At 25.3% G+C, this 23,688-nt stretch overlaps 1 protein-coding gene across 1 annotated transcript in view; it reads right to left on the bottom strand.

Annotated features, from left to right (window-relative positions):
- Positions 1–820: 820 nt before the first annotated feature.
- Positions 821–23,688, bottom strand: part of LOC129612398 (dual specificity tyrosine-phosphorylation-regulated kinase 2) — a 153,201-nt gene continuing 130,333 nt past the window's right edge. Inside the window, exons 7-9 of the mRNA XM_055525961.1 lie at positions 9,799–9,937; positions 8,593–8,764; positions 821–2,932 (exon numbers count right to left, since the gene is read on the bottom strand). Coding sequence (XP_055381936.1) covers positions 1,932–2,932; positions 8,593–8,764; positions 9,799–9,937 — 1,312 coding nt within the window. The 3' untranslated portion in view covers positions 821–1,931. The remainder of the gene's footprint in view (positions 2,933–8,592; positions 8,765–9,798; positions 9,938–23,688) is intronic.

Genomic DNA, 23,688 nt, shown 5'->3' with positions numbered 1-23,688 from the left:
AACAAACTAAAAATGTAGCAACAGTTTTCGAAATTTATGTAAGCTGTTTTGTAAAAGAATTGAGTTTTTATGGTAGGCAATACTGTTTTGACAGTTATATTTCAAGTGTTTTTTTGCTTTTTTTGGAATTATGAATTTGGTTTTCTTTTTAAAAATTTCCTCGTTTTGTTTTTTGACTCTATAATTCGATTTTATTAAAATTTATTTGAATGATTCAATAAAATATTTTTCAAATTTTGTTTTTAAAATGTTTACGTCGTATTTAAGATAGAGTAAAAAGGTTGACAAATAAAACTATCAGTCGAAGAATCTTCTATAAAATTTTCTATTTTCTGTCTACTACTTTTTTTTTATTACTCTAAATTTATAATTAAACTATATATAATAAAGTTTTCTAGATAGCGTACTTTAATCAAGATGATAATTCTATGTAGGCATATGTTTTGAGTACGATTCGAGAAAAATATAATGTCACGATGGATGTAAAATAATCATGGGGATTATTTTCATACATTTAAAAATCGGCTTGATCAAACACAATTTTAAAATGCTCATTGGCTATCTTTCTTGTTCAAAGAATAATTTGAGCTTTAAAATATTTTTTTTTTTACTTATGGTAATTCTATTTTATAAATAGAACAGCCAAAATAACAGTATTTAAGAACTGAAAATTTTCTTAATAAAAATGTTATTAAAGTTGACTGGTCTCTTAATTTTAAAATTTAAGAATAATTTTTTTTATTTTAAATGTAGCTAAAATAAAATATTTTCTTTTATGAATTGAGCAGAAATTCGATTTAAAATAAAAGTTTAAAATCTGAAGTTTAAACTTTTTCCTATTGAGCAAGAAGATTTGTTAATAATCTCTTTTAAATATAATTTTCATATTAAAGACATAGCCCATATTTGACAGGATTAGACTACATAAAATAATCACAGCTCTATTCCCTATAGGTAAATCATGGATCTTTATTCTATATTTTCCATTATTTTGTTATACTAAATTTAATTATGAAATGATTATATTTTTATTTAAATTAAAATTGTATAATAATATGTAGATTATCACATGTAAATGATTAATGATACATAAGTTTTTGAACGATATTAAGAGGCCATCGTGTTTTTGTTCTAAATCGATTGTGACGATTTCTAATTAGTTCAATAATACTGAGGCCACCTGTTAGTTGCATTCTTCTCTATCAATCACATAACTATTTGAAATTTTTTATTAGAATAATGTGATATTTCATGCTTCGCTGTCGTTATAAATTTTTGACACTTGCGATTAGAGTTTTTTTTATAATCGGTTTTTCTTAATGATTTTAGTTAAAATTCCAAAATGGCGCCACTGTCCTTGGCAATGTATGATATTATTGTTTTCTATGTTTTGTTACTAACTAATTTTAAAGGTTTAAATATTTTTTAAAGATGATTATTAAAATAACACATTTAAAATAGGTTTTGGTACTTAAATACTTAATTTATGTGCATAAAAATTACTGCAATATAGACAGATAAAATACAAGAAATAAATGGTAATGAATAACACTAGGCAGAATTAAAATATAAAATAGTTATTGAGGCTTAGAGCAACAATTATAAAAAAAATACATGAAAATAAATTTGAATTTTGACTAATTTAAAAAATGAATTTAATTGGTTTATTTAATTAAATTTTAAATACTAATTTTAATTTTAAATAATTTAAAAAATTAGTACAAAACAATGAGAAAATTTATTTTCATTTTCCATTTAATTTTTAAAAAATTTTTATGTTTTTGTTTTTTTTTGTTTTTTTAATTTTGATCCTTTGTAACACAAAATGTCCACTCTAATGTGGACATTTGCAACAATGTATCTTAGCTCCAAGAATCCATCACATTGACTAGCTTACATTTTTTTAAATCTAATTCTGTTGGTCGAACTCGTCATGCACGACCGAATATTGCCGAAGTAGATACATCACCGGTACTTTGTGAATGGGACATACCAACATTTGTATTTGATGTGATGCTATTTGTTGTGTTACCATTAATACCACTAAGCCCACTATATTTGGTTGCTGACATCTTTCTGGTTGTAGTTGTTAAAGATGCGGTTACTGCAGAATGATGATGTTGATGATGACCATTTGTAGCAGAGGTTGATGTTGTTAGACCACTGCTCGTCAAATTGTTACCATTTGATAAACTATGATGGTACAACCGATGCAAAGAATACTGTTGAGCTGTTGTATCTAAATCTGATGTTGATGATGTTAAGCCAGTATTTGTAATTTTTGATCTTACAACTTTTTGCATACTACCATATTTATTTGTTGTTAAACCGTTTGTTAAACCGGATCCAATTGTTGTTGATTTAATGTCTGGTAATATAGTTGATGATGTCATATATTGTTGTTGAGATCTTTGGCTGCTACTGCATGTTGTTAATTTATTGTTATTATTATTGTTGTTTATATTACTATGACTATTTGAATGATGATTATTTGAATTTTTTGGTGACAAATGATGATGTATTGATGAGGATGTTGAATTTTCAATATTTTCTTGACGTTCACGAGCTTTTGATAAATTGTATGATGAGGAAGCACTTGGTTGTAACCAATCATGATGAGCAGCTTCATCTGGAGTCATTCGTTTTGTTGGATCCCATTCTAAACAACGCCTTATGAAATCAACAAATAGTAGATCGGAGCAACGTAATGCTGAAGCAAGTGTCTTACTTCCCGGTTTACGTTTTCTTCCTTTAGAATTTGTAATACATCGAGGGCTGCCTCTAGAATCAAAGAATAAACGACGGCGTGTTGCTGTACTAATTAAATCGTCACCAGGCAAACCAATCACTTCCATTATACAAGCTAATTGTTCAACTTCATTTTCACCAGGGAATATTGGGAAACCAGTATAAAGTTCAGCTAATATACAACCTAAAAATAAACATGAAATCACAAAGGGTTAATAATTATAAGAAAAATGTTATTTACATTAAAAATTTTAAAAATTATTTTTTAATTATAAGGGTTTTAAAGAAAATATTCAAAAACTACTTGACATGAATTTATTTTGACAAAAATTATAGCATGTTGCGACATACATACATACATATGATGAAGTTCATAGAAATTTTTTTTTAGGGATCTACACTGACCAGCAAATTTCATAGTTATTTTTATTTTTCTATTATCAAGAAACAAAATATCTGCAATTTTACAGCAATGGTTCCACTGCACTGCAAGTCATTTTAATTAAATTTTATTGCATATATTTCGGATGATTTCTTTTTGAATTTTTATTTTTTTTTTTTATTATTAAAGAAATGTACAGCACGAAGGACACTTCTAAATTCTAAAAATATTGGTATCCTTTTTTGTTTCATATTAATTGAAAAGCAATGGGATCAATAAAAAATGAGTAAAATATTTTTTAATTTTCAAAAATTTTTTTTTGGCAAAAATCAGAAAAAAATTTTTATTTCACAGCACACTATAGCCACTTTTTGAATTTATGTCCCTTTCAGAATTTCAGGTTTTATTTTATTAAAACTATTTTCAATTTAGTTTATTGTTTATTTTGTATTTCAATATTTGGATCTATTCCAAAAGCAGAAGATGTACAAGATTTCATTTTATAGAGAAAAAAATATCAAATTGCGTCATTAAAAGAGTTGAAGTGGCTCGGTATGATGCAGATGCTAGTATTCAACTTTTTATATGACAAAAAATTGCAAAAGGATTTTGAAACAAATGAATTGTCTATCACAACTTACGTAAGTTATTTTTATAACATTTATATAAAGCAGAGAATAATTAAAAGTAAAAGTTCTGTAAAAGAAAGGATACAGCCACATTTCAAAAGTGCTTTGAGTAAAATTAAGAAAAGAAAGCAAATATTTTTTAGTTCCCCTAAAAAATTAAATGTTTTTAAATACAATATTAATTAATTATCAAAATGGTTCTTGATATTTTTTATTAAAGTATCATAGGGGTTTTCGCAATTTGATGCATTAGCGCAATAACAAAACGAGAAGGAAACAAAATGGCCTTCAATTTAGTGGACAACTTTTGGAAACCATTTTAATGCAAAACTACAGAAATATGTTGTGTTCTTTGTTTTTTACTTCAAATATTGGAAAACATAAATAAAATAATTTATTTGATAAAATTGAAATTGCGAATATCATAAAATCTAGTTTTTTATCAATACAATTTTACTCCACATTTAAAATCTAGGTTTATACCTAGATTACTCTAGCTTTCATAAATTCTGACCGTAAATTAATCTTTTACCCCTTTTAGCTTTCTGTTATTGTTTAAATTTACGCTTGCTCCTTGTAATATTTTTCAACTTTACATTTTAAGGCAAAATGATGGCATATCCAATAGGCGCAATTTTCGGTTTTTTAAAAGCGTTTGATTTTTAATAAAAATTGAAATTTTAAAGTATACTTTACATAATCCCTTTAATTAAAACAAATAGTCAGTTTAGAATAATTTTGAGTTTCTTTGTTCTTTTTCTGTATTTCAACAAATAGCTGGCCAAGTTAAAAAAAAACGACCCTAGTTTAAATGAAGCAAACATTATTTTGTGATTTGGTTAGAAAATTGTTAGAAAGGAATTTTCTGCAAAATATCAATATGTTTTATTTCCCCACATAGAAAATTATTTTATTTCACCAAAATATGGCTTAAAAGAGGAGTTAATTAATATTTTCCTAAGTCGCCGATCTTGGATATTTCAAGTATTTTAGAAAAAATAGAATAAAATCAAATTTTATTTAGAAATTATTCAACAACTCGAATTTAATCTGTTTTCAAAATGTTTTGTTTTTTTAACATGTTTCCATTAAGTCTTTAAATATCCTTGAATATTTTTTATTTAATTAATATTTTCAATAAATAAATGAAAATAATTGCGTTTGTCGTGTAATTTTCTTTCTTAAACTTTCATACTAAAAAGTCTGGACAATAACATGAAGTTAATAGAGCACTGTAAGGTTTTGAGATTTAATTCCCTATAATCACTGCGATTGTCGTATTTCTTCACTTGTAGGTGAAAAACGTTTAATCACATTTAAAATCGTTACAGTCCATTTAACTTCCCATTTTTATTCCTGTTTATGTTTACAGTTATTTAAAAATTGACACCATTGAAATAATGCACCAACTTTGAACTACTTTTGCCATTTGTTTTCATCGCATTTCATAACTTTAATATTGCATAAAATACAAAAATCTTATTGGTTGGTCGATTTAAAAGGATATAAAAAATGGGGTAGATGAGATAGAAAGTATACAATTTCTTTTAAAATATTAAAAAAATATTATTATTTAAAACCTTAATAAAACATATAAAATAAAAGTTTTCATTGCATTGTCGAAAGCTGTGTGCTACGAGAAAACAATGCAAATTATTTTATCATGAGAAAGAATAAAATGAAAAGGTGAAAAACTTAATTTCCCAAGGCTAACAGTTGAAGTGGTTAATAAATGAAGAAATTCGACGAGAATAAAACTAGTAGAATCAGAAAAATGAATTTTCGAAATATTATTAAGAAACAATAGTGTGATGCTACATTTTAAGAGAAACATGGACAAGATACACGCACATGATGCACTCGTAATATTTGATCAAGGTTCTTGAAAAAAACATTTAATTAATCGTGTAGTCTGATTTCTTTTGAAAATTCTTAATATCCTTCGGCATGAAAAAAATGAGGCCATATTGAAATAAAAAAAAAAAATAGAAAATAAAATGGAAAAAACTGAAAAGCAATTGTTCCATAACGCTTTTCTTTCCTGTCTTACTCATAAAATTTAATGTTTTTCATGACCTACAAGGGAAAATATTTTTCGAACGTGTACAACAGTGTTTTGTATTAATTATAATTACCATTTTTAATTAAGTAATTTAAGTATTTACCGCATTACGTAAGACATTTTTTAATTAAATAAAATGCTCTACGTCGAATGACAGCAATCTTGAATATTACAATTTTAAGTAGGCAAGCATCTCAAAGATCTGGTTGTCGAGTTTATTTTCCTTTACCACATTTTCCATTATAAGTAAATTCAGTCATTGTTTTCTGTTACAATCTTATATATCAAATGTATTTGAATTCATATAAAGTTGACCTGTAACTTACTTAAAGAGTTGCAATAATGAAATTTTGAGCAAAAAAAATTTTAATTCGTGAAAATTCTTAAAAATTGACGTTATCAATTCTGGAATCAAGTTAAAAAAAAAGAGATATTCCCAATAGGGTATGTTCTCGCGTCGTTGAACTGTCGAGTTAGTTTTTGTTTTGTTTCCTTGCTGTGAAAATCGGAGACTTTCATTCATTAATTTTCTATATAAAATGTAGTTAAATGAGCTGAACTTTTCCATGTTGAACGAACAGATAGTCAAACATAAATATTCTCTAATTAATAAATATAAACGCCGCCAAACGTACTGCACCCTCAAATTAGAAAAAAAAACAATTTGTTCGGTCTTATTTTTTACTATTCACTTAGCTGCAATATTTTTTTTTCTTCAAATTTTCAAATCTATTCCAGAAAGATAAAATTAATTACAAATTTTCCTGTTTCCTAATAAAGGTTAAAAATTCAGTAAAAATTAAAGTATTTCGTTCTTTTACAATACAGCAGTCCTGATCAAGAGGTAGCGTGCATAATTTTACTACATTTCACTTTTTTTGTGTTTTTCATGTTTTTTTTTTTGTAATTGTAGGAATGGCATTTACTGCCCTGCTTAACTATCAATTATTGAAGAAATTTCGTGGAAAAATAAAATGTAAAATATTTTCGATCCCATGAGAAAAGGGAAAAAAAATTATTTAAAATTAAAACATCATGTAATTATTATTTTGCTGCAACAACTCGAACAAGAAAACAAAAACGAAAAGCAACGAAAAAATAGAAAACACACAAAAATTTCATTTCACCCGAAGTACATGTGCGTGTTTATATTTGCTTTGCTTTCCACCCCTACAATAAAAAAAAAGAAAAACACGAATAATTTTCTTTTATTTTTGTAAATAAACCGCCCGCGAAATGTACAAATATTTTCAAAATAAGCTACAGGCAAAAAAAAAGAAGGCAAACTAAAAGGATTACTGCAATTTTTTTTTGGTTGTGCTTTTTTTCATTTATGGGTTTTTCTTTTTACATTCAATACAACGGTGTGAAAACATGAAATGGTTAAAATGCAACGAGAACAGAATACGATGACGACAACTGTTTTCAATTTATATTTACGGAATATTTTACGTGAATAAAATTAAAAAAAAAAAAATAACAAAAATTGACTGCAATTTTAGGAAAAAATAAAAAAAAAATACAAGAAAAAATGGGACATTTTCCAACCCATGGCGCTACTATTTTGGTTTTATAAAAAAAAAAATTATAAACATTTTAAGAATTTTACAAATCGACAGGGAAAAGCTGAAGAAAAAAATAACAGAAATGGTGGTAAAATAAAAATTAATTGTTAAATTTTCCATTTTACAAATATGAAAATTAAAAAAATTTTGCCCTTTTTTAAAAGTTGTTTTAATTTTTTCTGAAGGCCATTTTTACGTTTAATAGAATTGAATTGGTGGGCTAGTAAACGAGCATAAGGAAAAACATAATATAGTCAGTAATTTTGTATAGAATAAATAAAAATTTTCTATCTAATTTAAATATAAAATTCGTTCTTAATCAACATTATTGTTAAAAATCTTCATGATACTTGAATATGACAACGATCGTATTTTAATTTTCATATGGAATGAATTATTCATTGGGAGGATATTTGTTTAATAAAATAATACTCGTAATCAGAATTATTTAAAGGTTATATGTGTTACAAGGACACATTTGTCTCTATATTAGTAGAGATGAATTTCTCACATACAATTTTAGCATAATTTTAAGTTTTATTTGGTATGAAAAGCATAAATTTTTTTAATATCTATGAGTTTAGTTACTATGTATACATTTGGAATGAAATACATTTGGAAAGTTCTTGATTTTTTGAGAAAAACTAAAAAATATAAAATATGAAATTCAAATCACGATTTTCTTTATTCAAACGTTTGGAGAATTTTGAAAGCATCAGAATTTTTTGGTTTTTGTTATTACTTCGTAATACACTATTAAAGTTCTTATATAATTTGAAAATTTAATGGACTTTGGATCGCTTATTAAATATATTAAAATTTTATGATCCTTGGTAATATTATAAGTGTACATGGTCAAATGTAATTAGCCCTATTTGTATATTACTTCAATTTATTGCATTTTTTTTTTTTGAATTTCCAAAATTTATGCGATTATTTTCTAAATAAATTTTTTTTTATATAAAAAGTCTCAATTGTTCATATGAAATCTTATGTTTCCCTTCTCTATTGAAATTATTTCCAGTTGTGTTATTAAATATTGAACTGGAATAAGACGACTTACATTAAATATGATAAAAATTTTTAAAGAATTTACTTAACTAGTCTTCTTTCCAAGTGGAAAACAAAAAAAAAATTATTCCCATTTATACAGACATTAAATTACATAATTTACTTTTCCCATATTTGTTTATTGAATTTACTCACCTAAACTCCACATATCAATTGCTGTTCCATATGGTAATCCTAAAATGACCTCTGGTGATCGATAAAATCTTGATTGAATATATGTGTAGATTTTACGATTAACGTAACAAGAACTTCCAAAGTCAATGACTTTAATTGAACTACTGCCACGTTGTTTTAACAAAATATTTTCCTAAAATATTAAAAACAAAGAAAAAAATTATAAAAAATTTTCCACTTTAAAGATATAAAAATAAATTTCTTTGAAATATGAATAGGAAATAGCTAGTTAGCTAAAGAAAGAGAAACAAAAAATAAAGTTGGGTCAAACCAGCGATTTGTAAAGTAGCACTTTTCCCTCGAACTAATTTTAAAAACAATCTACTTATTATCTAGCATTCTTTTGTCCAAAATCTGCATACATTTAGGATGAGGCAAAAAAACAAAAATATTGAAGGAGACATTGGCATAATATTCGACGTTAACATAAGGGTTAATTGCGTGAGTTAAGAAAAATAGTCATATATTCTGAAGGTATGGAATTTGCCGCTAGTTTTTTACGTTTATAGAAATTTGAACTTTGCATTTCTGAAATATAAATTGACCAAATTTCAAATTTCACGAATTTCGTGAGACGATAACCTGAATGGGGATCGATGTGGAAACAAACTTTTAGTCTAAAAGAAAAACGATATCAAAAATTTGAAAAAAACATGTTTTAGATAACAGTAAATTGTAACGGTTTGTTTTCAAAAGTTTAATTATGCTGCGTCAAAATGTATAGTCCCAAAATGGTATTTTAAAGTCTTTGAGGAGGAATAACTTTTGGGGGAATGTAGGTAGGTAAAAATTTTCTTCTTCTAATATAAATCTATAGTATATATCAAATTTTAGTTTTCTATCTGCAAGGGTGTAGTAGTTTCGTAAACGGAGCCACAGACGAACGAACGGATGGACAAAATGAAACTAATAAGCACTTTTTTCAATTTTGTTTTTTTTTTTGGAAAAGTGCTAATAAAAGGGAGGTGTAATATAAAAATTTGCATATTTCTAGGTAACGGACGCCCGAATAAATTTAATAAAGAAAAAATTAAAATTCTTCTTTTTTTTTGTTTTATGTGAATAATAAGTAGATAGAAAATACATTTTAAATAAATGAAGAAGAATATTAGAATAAAAAGGATATTAGAAAATAGAAATAGGATAAATAAAAAAATTTATACTTACTGGTTTGAGATCACAGTGTATGATATTCTCTTTGTAGAGTAAACGTAAACATTTTACAATTGAATTACAAAATCTTCTTATTAAGCTAAGACTGAAACCTTGATAATTATTCTTCTTAATTAATTCATACAAATTTAAACTGAAATGAAAAAGATGAGGAAAAATTAAAATTTAATATTAAAAATGTATTTTTTAATTAAATATTTAATAATAATAAAGAAGAATTGAAAGATAAATTGTATAAAACTTTTTGACTAAATTACTAGAAAACACAATTAAGAAAAATTATATGAATATTTATGGAGAACAAAATTCCGTTAGAATTTAGTTACAATAATTTAGTGGGGAGAAATAACTTACAGAAATAGGGAACAAATTTTAAGTGTAATTATATAGGGTAGTAATATCTAGCAGTTTACCACCGGTCACAAGGACCAAATTTAGAAGTTGAATAATAAAGTTAAGACCATGAAGCAATGTTATTCACAATAATCGGAAGCTAGAGGTGTAATATGCACTTAAAATTGTTTACATTTAGTAGGTCAGTATATAATAATAATTTTCAATCAAAAAAATGAATTTTATATTACTGGTCACAACAATTTAATTCGAATTTCCTACAATTTATACTAACTATATAAATTATTTATGGTAACTGAAACTTGAAAAACTGAACTCAGTCAAATTTCAAAGCTCTCATATCGGCATTGTAATATCGCCTTGGAATTCCGGAAGAAATTAATACATTCTTTTGTTCTACATTAAATTTTTGCCTCGTAAACTTTAATATTATGCTTTAATTAAGAATATTATAAAATAAATTCTTGGCATTAATGTGACACTTAAATTCTTATAAGTACTTAATAATATTTTTTATTTTAAATAGCAGTTATTAATAAAATTTCAATTTCAATTTCTATTTTTCCATTAATTTTAATACTCAACTAATTCACTCATTTTCTATGCATAAAAATTTTTTCTCTCAAAAGCATCATTGTCTAATATATTTGACTCACCAAATAGATTGGGCTAGTAGAAATGATACAGAAATAATAATAAACATGAAAATGAATTGAAAATTTTTTTTTATTAAAAATAAAGACAAAATAAATTGGCCCCAATGGAATTCTTTTCAATAAAAATGTTGATGCATGCGGAAAAAAAATACACTTAAGTAAAATTGAAGCTATTTGACACGTATGAATATTTTATAGTATTTTCGAGATGTCTTCTGCTTTTTGTTGTTAACAGAAAAAAAATAACAGGTGTATAGTAATTTTTAATTTTTTATGCTTTTGTGTTTTGTAAAATGAATCGGTAATAAAATGAATGAAAATTAAAGGTATGCGAGCAATTTAAAGGAGCGAACAGGTGATTTTTTGACGAAAAAAGCAATTAATTTTTTGTTAAGATTATTTGGTATTCTTATTGGAGAATGTTTTCGAATAATTTAAAAGTCTTAAGAATTTTTTTTTTATTTCGCAGTGTTTGAGTACAATATTGAGTTGTAGTGTACGCCTGCAGCATATGCAATATTAAGTTAAGAATAATTTTTTGTTTTAATTTTTAATTTTTTTCATATTTCAAACAATTTTCTTTCTGTAATCATTGAATTTTATAAATTTAATTAAATTCATTCATTCATATGTATTTGTTGTCCCCTGAAGTTATTTTAGTGATTCCTTAATTTATAAATCTAAATTGTTAAAACGTATATCTGTTATCGTCCTTCTTCATATTGTTTACTAAATCCATTAAGGACTTTATTTCAAATATTTGCTTTAATAAACACATGAACATATGCAAGTCCATTACAGTAGGGTTGACAACTTGTTTTTGATTAAAAGCTTTTTCCAGTTTTACTATTATTAAAACATTAATGGCATTAAAGTAACAATAATTCCTATTTGTTTTCTTTACGTACATACATACATATATCATGTGATTTATATATTTATGCTTTTATGTGTTTACCATATACATATATATGCAGCCTATGTAAAAGCCCATATGGAAATAATAATGAAAAAAAAAATCACCGTTAAACTTTATCCTTTTCTTATTATTATTTTAATTTTTGTTTTTCTTTTTTCTTAACAAAATATTTATCGTCATTTTATTTTGCTATTTTTGGTTTTTCTATTCTATAATGTGTTTCTATGTATGTGTTTATACATGCAGTAGGTACTTTACCTAACACAAGGCTAAATATGTACTCGTATATTATTTTTAACTCATACAAATATTATTTGTATATGATATTAAGGTTTTTCAATATGTATAACTGCATAATGAAAGTTGTAACTTTGAATTGCTAAAATTTGCCTAAATCACAAATCCTTTTTCTACATTTTAAATGAATTCACGGATTAAAGTTAGAACTGTTCATGCTTTAATTAGATGAAATTTCTAGATTCGTTGAAACTATTCGGCCGAAGGTATTCATCATAGAAAAACAATTTCTTTTCCTCATAATATGAGAAATTACGTTCGCACATAAGCGACATCTATTAAACAAAAGGCGTACCACATGAACAGTAATCTAAAAACAGCATAACACAACATTAAAAATTTATTGCATACATTTTGGAGAACTCTTCAAATATGAAATTTTGAGCAAAATTTCATGTCCTCCTTTGTTTTTTTTAGTCTATGAATATTACAAAAGTTTCGCTATTAAGTTTCTTTTGCATACGTTTGAGTGTATGTTGTGCATGCATATTTTGTGACCTGAACATTAATTTTATGTTTTCTGTTATTTTATTCATTTTCCTTTTTTCTTATTTAAATTTTTTGTTTGGAAAACATGAAAATAGAGAAATAACCGTAGTTTTAGTTATTTTTTTTGTTCTCCTTCATGTTTGCAAAAAAAAATTTAGGACATGTTTTGTTTTTCTTGTTTTTGATTAGTCATTCTTTTATAAGGATTTTTTGAACTAAGAAAATGTGAGATAAAATGAAAATAAGAGTAGAAAAAAAATTTTTGCTTCTTTTATTTTTTTTTTTGGCAGCAAAGAATTCTTTTCCCTTAAAGTTTGTCGAAATATTCTTATGTTCTTAAGATATTTTGTAACAAAGTCATAAAAAGTAAGAGAAGAAAAATTTATTAAATTTCGCTGACATTAGATTTCTTAAAGTTGTCTATGTTTTTTTTTGGATATTAAAGATATAAAATTTTTCTGGTAATTATAAGGACTTTGAAGATGTAATAGGTTCATATTGGGAGCAGAATATTTTACAATTTAAGTGTATTTTGGTGCTCGTAAATGAAGTGGTTATGTGTTAGACTACAAAAAATTTTAAATATCTTCAAAAAACTTTGACATATCTGAGAAAAATTAAACAAAATATAAAATTTTTGGAACATCTCTATTTGTAAACTCTTTGTTACCAGGGAAATAAAAAATCTCTTTGAAGTATTCATTATGCGAAAATAATTTTCAGCCACATTACAAGAGAAATAAAAGAAATTTAAAATATTTACTATTAAATAAAGTTCAAATTTTAAATAAAATGAAAGAGAACAGAAAAAATCAAGCTTTAATAACTGTAAGTAAAATATGATTTACCATTACTCGCACGTGCTCAAAGATTCATTTGATAAGCATCATAAACGGAAATCCGAAAACATAAGATGCACAAACATTGTAAGTACAAAATATTTTGTATTTATAAATTGCACAAAATATTTTCGCAAAGATAACACAATTTATAAACTATGAACTATAACAAAAAACCAAGATTTGTTGAGCAGCGAAAAGGAAAAACTATTCATATATTATGTATAACGGTAATGTAAGATTTATTAGGCGTAAACTTTTCTTTTACATCCTTTGAGAAAAGAAAGAAAAAACTAATAAAAATGAAAATATAATAATAAGAGAATGCATGTGTGTATATGTATAGGATAACAGATATTTCACAAAAAAAAAGAGGAAAAAAAAATGTAACAAAAAGATAACTGAAGATATCCGGCGCCAAGGAAATTATGAATTTATAGAATAAACGAAAATAAATATGAAATTTCGCTCTTTTAATTTCAGTTCTTGCTACTAAAATTTTATTTTACAATTGAAATAAATTTATTTGCACATACCATTAAACCTATATCTATACTAAATGCATTGTCTACTATTGAATTATGATTTAAATATGTAGAGATAACCGAATTATCAACAGGATTTGGCATTTTAATAAGATTTTTCTTGTAATTCGAATAACTACTTTCAATTCTAATTAGAAAAGTCTGTGAGATTTGGAATAAATTATGTGTTATTATAAAATTATTTATTGTAATCGATTGAAATTCATATTGTGCAGGTTCAATGCTACCTTGGAAAATTTAATCACTACCTAAGTAATTGTACATTCAAATATTTCTTCCACTTCTGTGTGATATCTTTAATTTGGCAAATATAGTACTTATAAGAACGTTAAAGAGGTTTAGACTTTTTCTTTTTAAACTTTCTTGCCAATAGGGCTGGAAAAATGCAATAATTAAGAATCCTGTGATACAAATATGTTATAACGTTGGTCATTATACAAAATTTATTTTTATGATTATAAATTTAGTTCCTAGTCAGATTGAAAAAGACCCCAACTATTGTTTAAAAAAACTCATGTTTAAAATTTCAAAGTTCTTCAAAATTTATAAGTAGTCCACACATAATATTTTTCGATCAAAATTATCGCAAACAAGTCGAAATTTTTATTCTCATTGTACTTAACACAAAAATGTTGCATAAGTTTAGGCGAAAGTTTTAATATTTTACCAGCAAAATTTATAATCAATAGCATTATTGTTGTTGGCTTATAACAGTTATAACCACATATTTCAAGTGTCAATTGATTATAATTTTTTTATTTGTATTAAAACCTTATAAATTACAATTTTTTTGCAAAGATTTCTATTTCAATACAAGTCATTAATTGTGTCTTTTTAAAGTAGTAGTGAATTTTAAATAAAATTTACAAAATTTTTCAAATAATCAAAACAGATTGGCAAATTCATTTCTATATTGATTTTACATTAAAAATACACACACATTTAATTAGTTAATTTTTGACCCGGTTTCAATTTCATATTCAATCATACGACAATTATTGCCCTTATATTATTATAATTCAATTACAATTACCATTTATATTTAATTCACATATCCTTCTAAGTACAAATCAAATATATGTAGACATATTTTAAGTATTCTTATAGCTACACACACTTCCACAACACCAATATTTTTGTTTTTATGATATCAAACATTGTGTTGTGTATGTACAAGTTTTATTATTATTATTACACCAAAAATATCTGCATTTTACCATTATTACTAATCGATAATCTTCTATAGAATTTATAAAAAAAAAAAAACAAATAAGAATACAAAAATGAATTCCTGTATTATTAAATGTGGTAAAATAAAAATTCATACCGGTATTCACAAGATACTTTTATATTTATTTCGATTATTTATTTATTTATTAAAATCGGTTCACCAAATTAGGTTAAAATTCTTCATATCAAATGTTACTTCAATACCAGAAAATAAAAGATATACAAATAAAATGAAATTAAAAGGGTGTTGAGAGTAAAGAAAGAAAAAACAAAAATATAAAATGAGAATTTTTTCTTCCTTAATTCTCCACGGGATTACTAAAATGCATATACAAAAATAATGAGAGAAGTGGAAGAAAGCGGAAAAATAAAAACACCAACCGAGTATTGAAATCCAATAAACTTTTTTATATTTCCCTAAAGAATACTCGTAACGAAAACTTAAAAAAAAATATCAAAGGAAAATTTTAGGTTTGCAGTGGAAAATAATTTTATGCGTTTATTTTTTTTTTGGAAAATTTTTTCGTGTTTGGTAGTTCTTTTTTAGCCTACATCCTTGCAAATTAATTTTCAATTTAGCTTTGGGTAAATTTTGCTTTTTGTCTTGCAGTAGTACTAAACTACCAAAAATTTTAATTTTAATTTAAACAATTTTTCGATACAATACATAAAAAATTTGTGTTCCATCTTTTGAAGTCATCAAAGTTATAAAATACTGCATTGGAACTTCGAATTTGAGTTCAATTATGACTTTATTACAGCGTCATCGTTGATTAATATTAGAATGGGAACGCAAGTATAAGGCTTTTGAATAAATTTAACAACTTTTAGCTGAATCGAATAAAAATTCGAGTACTTAAGTAAACTGAATATAAAATAAGTGTGCCTCAATACTTATTATTTCTGTACTAACAAAGTAAATTAACACTAATCAGAAGTAGCAGTTTCAAGTAAATTGAAATTTATGTTCTTTATTTGTTATTTTGCAAACATTTGAATGGTTCTGATTTAATTCCAGTTTAAAGAGTTTAAGTGAACATTTTCATAATTAACTATAATTTCATTTCTTTACTTAATTACCATAATAGAAGGAGTATTATTGGCTTTTAATTTTTTATATATATACTTATAATCAGATTCTCGAAATCATAGCATGTTAAAAAAAACAGAAGCTTCAACAAATCTATTGAGCGGTGATTTTTTGCAGAAAATTTTGTCCTATTCAAATATTTCAGTATCTCAATACAATATCAATATGCTAAGTCTACTCAGACAAATTTATTCTATTCGTACATATTTCATCTGACAATGTTTTATTAGAATTCACCCTCACATACTTTGCACTCTTATTATTATTGCGTTATTAATTTTATAAATTTAATGAAAAAAAACTGATCAAAATTTGTTGATCATCAAACATCAACTTTGATCCCTTTATCAAAAGAGATATTTGTTTCAATTTTTTCTTAATCTTCTTTTTCTTATTTTCTTACTATCTAAAATGTCCTTCAAGAAATTCAATATTACTTTTTATTGCAACATATGTAAGAGGAGCTTAAATTTTTTAGTTGACACATAAAAGAAGCAATGAAAAGTGAATAAAAAATATCATTGAATTTTTTAATTTACTATAACTGTATTGCATGAAATAGAAAGGGAGGTATTGTTTTCAAATTTGTATTCAATAAAATTTTACATGTCAAGATTTTCATGAGAACAAAAAATCATTTTCAGCGCGCATTTTCCATATCTTGTCTTCTTCTAATTCGTTTCGAAAATCTGAAAGGGTATGATGAATTCATTATCAGATTCAGTTCTTGGGAAAACATGTGCCCAACAATTGAATCTCTGTTAAGAGAAAGAATTAGTGAACTTGCAGAAATTTGGCTTCTGGCAAGAAAATATAGTTAAAGCGCTATCCATTTACAATATTTTAATTAATAAAAGCGAATTTGTTACTTCCATTCGAAAAATATAGAACAAGGTTGGTCATTTCCTGGCCACATCAGATTTTTTTTATATTTAGTTCGAATGTTTATTTGTTTTAAGCTATATAAATGCTTACTATTACCAAGGAAATAAGAAATCATTTTGATTTCTTCATTGTTTATTTCTTTTTCTAATAAACATCTTTTATTTTTTTCTATGCTATTTCACTACCATTTAATAAAACGAAAGGTAAAATAAACATAAAAAAAAACTATTTTTGTTTTTATGTTTCGTTCCCTATTTGACATTTTTTATGGCTGAAATCAAATAGCAACACAATAAAAACTATAGAGCAAACAAAATCAATATAAGGACATGGACTCACGAATATCCTTTTACGCCACCCAGTATACATGCAATATATTTACATCATTATTGTGTAGTTAGTAAAATCTCCTTTCTCTCTGACCTTTTTAGGTCTACCAAAAATTTCTATTTTAGTTTTAGTCCGCAATTCTTCATTATATTTTATTCGCCATTCATACTAATATCATATTATAGGGATATAGAACAAATAATGTGGCACGGTGATTGAGTTTCATTTTTGTATTGGAATGCTTAGGTATATATCCAGTTTAGGTATATGCACTAAATCAATAAGGAAAGATCTCTGATGATGATTGTTTTATATGAAGAATGTGTGTTTGTGTTTTTTTTTTGTAAAAAACCTTTATGTTATTATCGTGTCATGAATGCTCATATACGGTTACGTTGAAATAGTCATTATGACGGTATTAAAAATAATAAAGGTAAAATAGGAAATTTAACTTCGATTGACGTGGTCATTTCATCAATATCTAAATATACATGGTCATATAGGTAGATTATTCAATTTTTGAAGTAGATGTGGAGGAGTATAGAGTAGGTTTTTGGGTAGGAAGAATATTAGAAGAGAAAAATCGGTAAAACAGACAGAATTGTAGAAATATTATTGAATACTTCATATACCAATTCTATACTAACACTCCTTATACTTTTTGTGAACGAATACGTTAATTACTCTTTTTCTTTAGAAATTAATTTAATAATTAAATCTGATTTTGCAATTTTTTGGCATAATTTTTAAACTACAATTACAATTATTAATAGCAATTTGGTGTTTGAGTAATTGACCCGACATTAGTCGCCACATTGAATTTCATAAAAATAAAATCAATATGGCGCCTTTTTTATTTTAATATTTTCAAGGTATTTATACCATAAATTTATGACTGATAGAAAATTTGTAAAATTTTAATTAACTGCAATTTAATTTATTCTCAAGGGCGTTTTATAATAAATTTCAAATAATTTAATTTCATTTCTGTATAAAATAAAAAAATAAAAAAATTTTAAAGGACATTTAAAAAAGGTGAAAGGGAAATAAAATTTTGACATACTTAAATTTAATTTAAGTGAAGTGTAAAGCAATTTATAAAAATTACTCCAAATTTTTTAAAACCCAAGCATGGCTATGCAAAATAATTTAACAAAATATGCCCTAATTTTATCTCTCTATTCCTTTAATTAAAAAATTTTCATTTTTCAAACTGATCTAATCTTCTCTTTATCTAAATTTTAGTATGGTATTTAAAATTTTCCAAATATGAAAATGATGAATTATAAAACAAAAAAAATTCTCTAAAAAGGCAAGCAAAACATCAAACTCTAATAGAAACCCATTTAAGTATTTTGTGATTTTGAGCTCCCATTCAGCTTGAATGAAAACAAAAACCTGTGACAAAAGAAAAGGGAGATGAAACTTTTCCCAATCTCTTTCTCTATACTTATTGTCTTGTTCTTATAACTTTTACAAAAAAATACCGAAAATAAGAAAAAATGAGAACATTATTCATAATGACTACCATAAATTGTACTCTTAATGAAAATCCAGTACAGATCCTTTGTTTAAAAGCATCAATTTATTTTAATAGTATATAGTGAGAAGGAAAAACAGAAATAACAAGAACCCGAAATGAAAAAAAATTTTACTTAACACATTATTAAAACTAACAACAATATTGTAGTAGAAAAATAACATTTTAATTGTATATATGGGAAAGATATCATTCCAATTGTATATTTGAATTCATTCACTCATACACAGATAAAGTTATACTCATACTAAAAATGAACGTATATAGCTTGCGCGTGACTATATGGTTCTTTTAACACAATATGACCATATATACCTCTGTTCTATTTAGAGTTCAAAAGCATTAGAACAAACCCATAGAAAGACGACATGATTAAATCATAATAATTATAAGGATTGAAATTAATGTTGAATATTTGAAATATATTCGGATAATTATTCGAGAAAGAAAGAGATGGTTAGAAAATACATGTTTTTTTTTTTTTGTTTGAAAAGGTATCATACACATTATGTATGTATACATAATACAGGATAAAGTGTTGTATTTATTTTTAACCATTTCTCTATATCACACAATATTGTAAAATGGTAGGGATTTGGGCGAATGTACATATATGCATGTATGTATATAATTTGTTTCTCTATATGTGCGTTAGTATATTGTAATTATGTTTTATAATTGTTGTTCCTTATTTTGTTATTTGTTTTTCTTATAGGAAAGATTTCCGTCAAAAATAGTGTTACCATATATTCAATATACATAGTACTATAAGTAATGTGTAGGCACATTTTACAATTTGTGCAATGGTTGATCAATTAAAGAATTAATTAATGTTTTGAGATATAAGTTAGTATTTAACAGGGCTGTACAATTTGGAATTGCAAAAATTTTTCAAAAAAAGTACTAAAAAAGTTTTTGTATTTGGAAAAAATATTAAGAGATTTTAAGAGATCGGTTGGTTTTTATATTCATTTTGATTTCGTTAGAAAATTTAATTAACGCTTATTATACGATTTCATCGGGTCATAAGACGATTTTTTCGAGGAATAAGGAATTTGCTTACAGATTATATAAAATTTTGGAAATCGTTTTTGAGTATCGAATTTTAAGTATTCAATATTCAATATGAAACACATTCCACTTTTAGAGATATTTTACAAAACAAAAAATTAATATCTATTGAGTGTTTACCATAGAACTATTCTTACAAGTTAAAAACACAAAACTACAACATGAAATCATTATTCAAATGGCAACAATTAAGTATTATTTAATAAGGTACCGTTTTAGTTTATGGCATTTTTGTTGACATTGGCAATAGGGCAATATGAAAGTGAAATACTCTTCGAGAAATTCTCTAATATACCTTTTTAAGCCTCGAATAGGCTTAAAATTTTAAGATGTTTCCATTCAAAATTGTTTGAAGCTATAATGTATGGATTATTTTTCTTACTTACAGAATGAATCCACACGTACTCTACATTTATGTGATTTTTACTCTACATCTATGATACACGCAAAATAATCTTAATCACTAAATAAAATATTTCGAGTTCAGAAAAAGTGAAAAGAACCATTACTTTTGTAATAAATTCGTAAGATTTGCAATTAGTTTGATTTGAGTTTAATTTCGTGCATTTTAAAACCAGAAACAAATTGAACAGACATGACATGTTGTTGTCAAACTGAATGAATGACAGCTGTTTCTAATAAGAAAATTAAAATTTGAAAAAAGCACCCCTTATAATTTTCAGCACAAATTTGACTGCATAAAGAAAAATTCTAAAGTAAAGTGAAATTCTTTCACGTTTTGCTTATCATAACAAAATAAAATATTTTTAGAAATATTTTAAGTTTACTGTTTTCAAAATGTATATGAGTGTCCTGATTTCATGACAACATAAATAATATGAAATAAGGAAAAACAAAAACACTTCAGAATGCTTTTATACTTTTCCTATATTTTGTTCTAAAAATATTTTTTGATTTTATTTTCGGTTTTTCTGTTTTGTTGTTATTTACTGTTGATATAATAAGGAAATTATTACTAAATACTGTTATAGCAGAAAGGGGAATAAATTTTTTCAATAACAACAACATACATGACAATTATCATTCCTAATTTTTTTGTTCTTCATTGTTTTGTTGCCGTATGCAAATAACCATTAAAAGGGACGTTTTTTTCATAAATGTATTTATAGATATTTTTAATTTAATGTATTCACTTTTCGGGATATAAAAATATTTCAGAATATAGAAATTTATGATATAAATATACGGGAATAATACAATATACACACATGCCTACCGAAATATGCACATTATTTGTAGGTATAGGGAATAGGCACAATGAAGTTAAAAACCCTAAGAAAATATGAAATTTTAACTGCTCTAAATAACCCCCGTTATTGATTTGTTAAATCAGATAATGATAAAATTAACTTTTATTTTTGGTTCTCTATTTTTTTTTTTGTTTTGAAGTGCATATAATATAGGAAACGAAAAGTTTTGATTGTCAAGGAAAATGGAAAAAAGAAGCGAAAAACTAAAAAAAAAAACAAACTATGAAAACAAAAAAATATAGAAAAAAGTTTCAAGGAAGTCATTATGTGAATAGGAGAATGAGACTTAATGGAGTAAATTAACTGGGAAATGAACAGTAATAAATAGGGTTATTTCCCTCTTTAGCAAAGATTATGTGTTTTTTTTTTACTTAAATACAAGAAAATTTATGTTGAAATTTTTTCGAATTTTTTTTTTTTTGCTTTTTTTTTGTTATTTCATTTAACACAACAAATATTTCATAATATTGTATGTAGGTAGATTTTATGTCACTAAAAGCACAAGGTATAGCATTCAAATGATCATGAATTGAATTGAATATTTTGTAATTCACATTATTTTGATTGTCGTCTATTATTCGCCTATAGTTATGCTATATTTCATAATTTTTGGAAAGTGAAAATTAAAACTAAAATTTAAATTTAAAGCAAAGTTTATTTAAAGCCTTTGATTTTGAACCTTAAAAAATAATCTTAAATACAAAGGAAAGCGAAAAAATAAATCTTGCATAAAATAGAAACCTTTTTGAATGAATTAATTGACTTGGTTTTTTTATATTTAATCACTCTGTATTAATGTTTGTTCGTTCCTTTCTCTTTTCCGAATTTAGAATGAAGAAGTTTAATTTAATCCTTGAAAGTTTTCAATTTCAGTTAAAAAATGTCTTTTTAAATGTTATACAGAACGTGAAGGTATAAAATTATATAAACATATAAAAAAGGATTTGCCGCATATTTCATACATATGTACACGTATATATTTATTTCAACATATTTTTTTATGTACAACATACGAGCTTAAGTAGAACGGAATTTTTATTCGTTAGAATTTTGGATTCAGTTGCATTACAGACAAATGTTTCAAATGTTGAAACTACCTATACGGAATGTAATAGAAAATTGCGAAATTAATTCGTAAAAAAAAATTTATTTAATTAAAAACTAAGAAGGATACACAATTGATTCGAAAATGAATTAAGATTGTTACGAATTTTCGAGCTAATTTTGAAAAAGACAGTTGTAATCTTCTACTTCTACCGCACTCCATTTAATGAATGTCAGCGAAATACTATGTAATGATGTTTTCAACTAAATCTGCATATTCGTTTCTATTTTGAGTTTTTCTAACCAGCTCTCCGATAGTTCTTATGCCACTCCATTGCCGTATGTTCGTTAACTAAAACATTTGTTTCCGCCCAACGCCACGTTTGCCTTCAATTTTACCCTCAACGATCAGCTGTAATAGTTCGTTTTTTGAACTATGTCATCAGCAGTTGTGATGACAAAGTCTTAATTTGGGATTTTTTAGTCAGAAGAAAGATTGAGAAAATTGAAGATTGAATTTCTTAAAAATCAGAAATCATTAAAGTGTTATTTAAAAGAAAAATTTCGATTGTTTTAGACTTAGATATAAAAGACTTTGTATGGAATTTGTTGATTTTATAAAAAAGAAAATCATCAGAAAAAATGTCAAATAATAACGAGACTGTTACGTTGGATTCTGATACAGGACTAAAGAGTCACAAATATATTTAAATTTTAAGGACAAAGACTGCTTCTGGCGTTTTTTCTTTCAATATGGGAAAAAAACAAAAAAAATAATGTTGGAGCTAGCTTGTAGCTAATATAAATATTAATAATGAGAGATATTTTGGTTATGCATTTGTCATCTACCAAGGTGGAAGTATGAGGATCTTTGCAAATCGAGCATAAGAAGGTCAATAATCCCTATCGATTTTACCGCTAGCAATCTTCATTATTTCAATTAGTGAATTATTTGAAATCTAAAAAGTAAACTTTTACGTTCTAAGTTTGATTGAGCTTGCCCTAAGGTCTTATCATGCAATATTCATTTTCTCTTTAAATAGTGTTTGAATTAAATTTGATATTGAATTCTCTCTCTCTTAAGTTTTTTCATAAATATTATTGCATGTTTATAGGCTATTATTTTATAGTGAAATCGAATTATGAGTGTATTACGATTTTATTTACTTTTGACAGTTACAAAGTTTTTATACCAAATTTTTGCTTTACTTGCGTTTTGTTTTTTTTACTTATTTTTGCGGTTTTTGGTTTGATTCGTGTACAATTACATTCCCTATTTATAGTTACAATTTATTTATATAAAAAATTTACGGGTAAAACGTAT

Source organism: Condylostylus longicornis, unplaced genomic scaffold (genome assembly GCF_029603195.1).
Source record: "Condylostylus longicornis isolate FDR11 unplaced genomic scaffold, ASM2960319v2 ptg000072l, whole genome shotgun sequence".
Classification (NCBI taxonomy): Eukaryota; Metazoa; Arthropoda; class Insecta; order Diptera; family Dolichopodidae; genus Condylostylus; species Condylostylus longicornis.
This window is presented reverse-complemented; position numbering and strand designations above follow the sequence as displayed.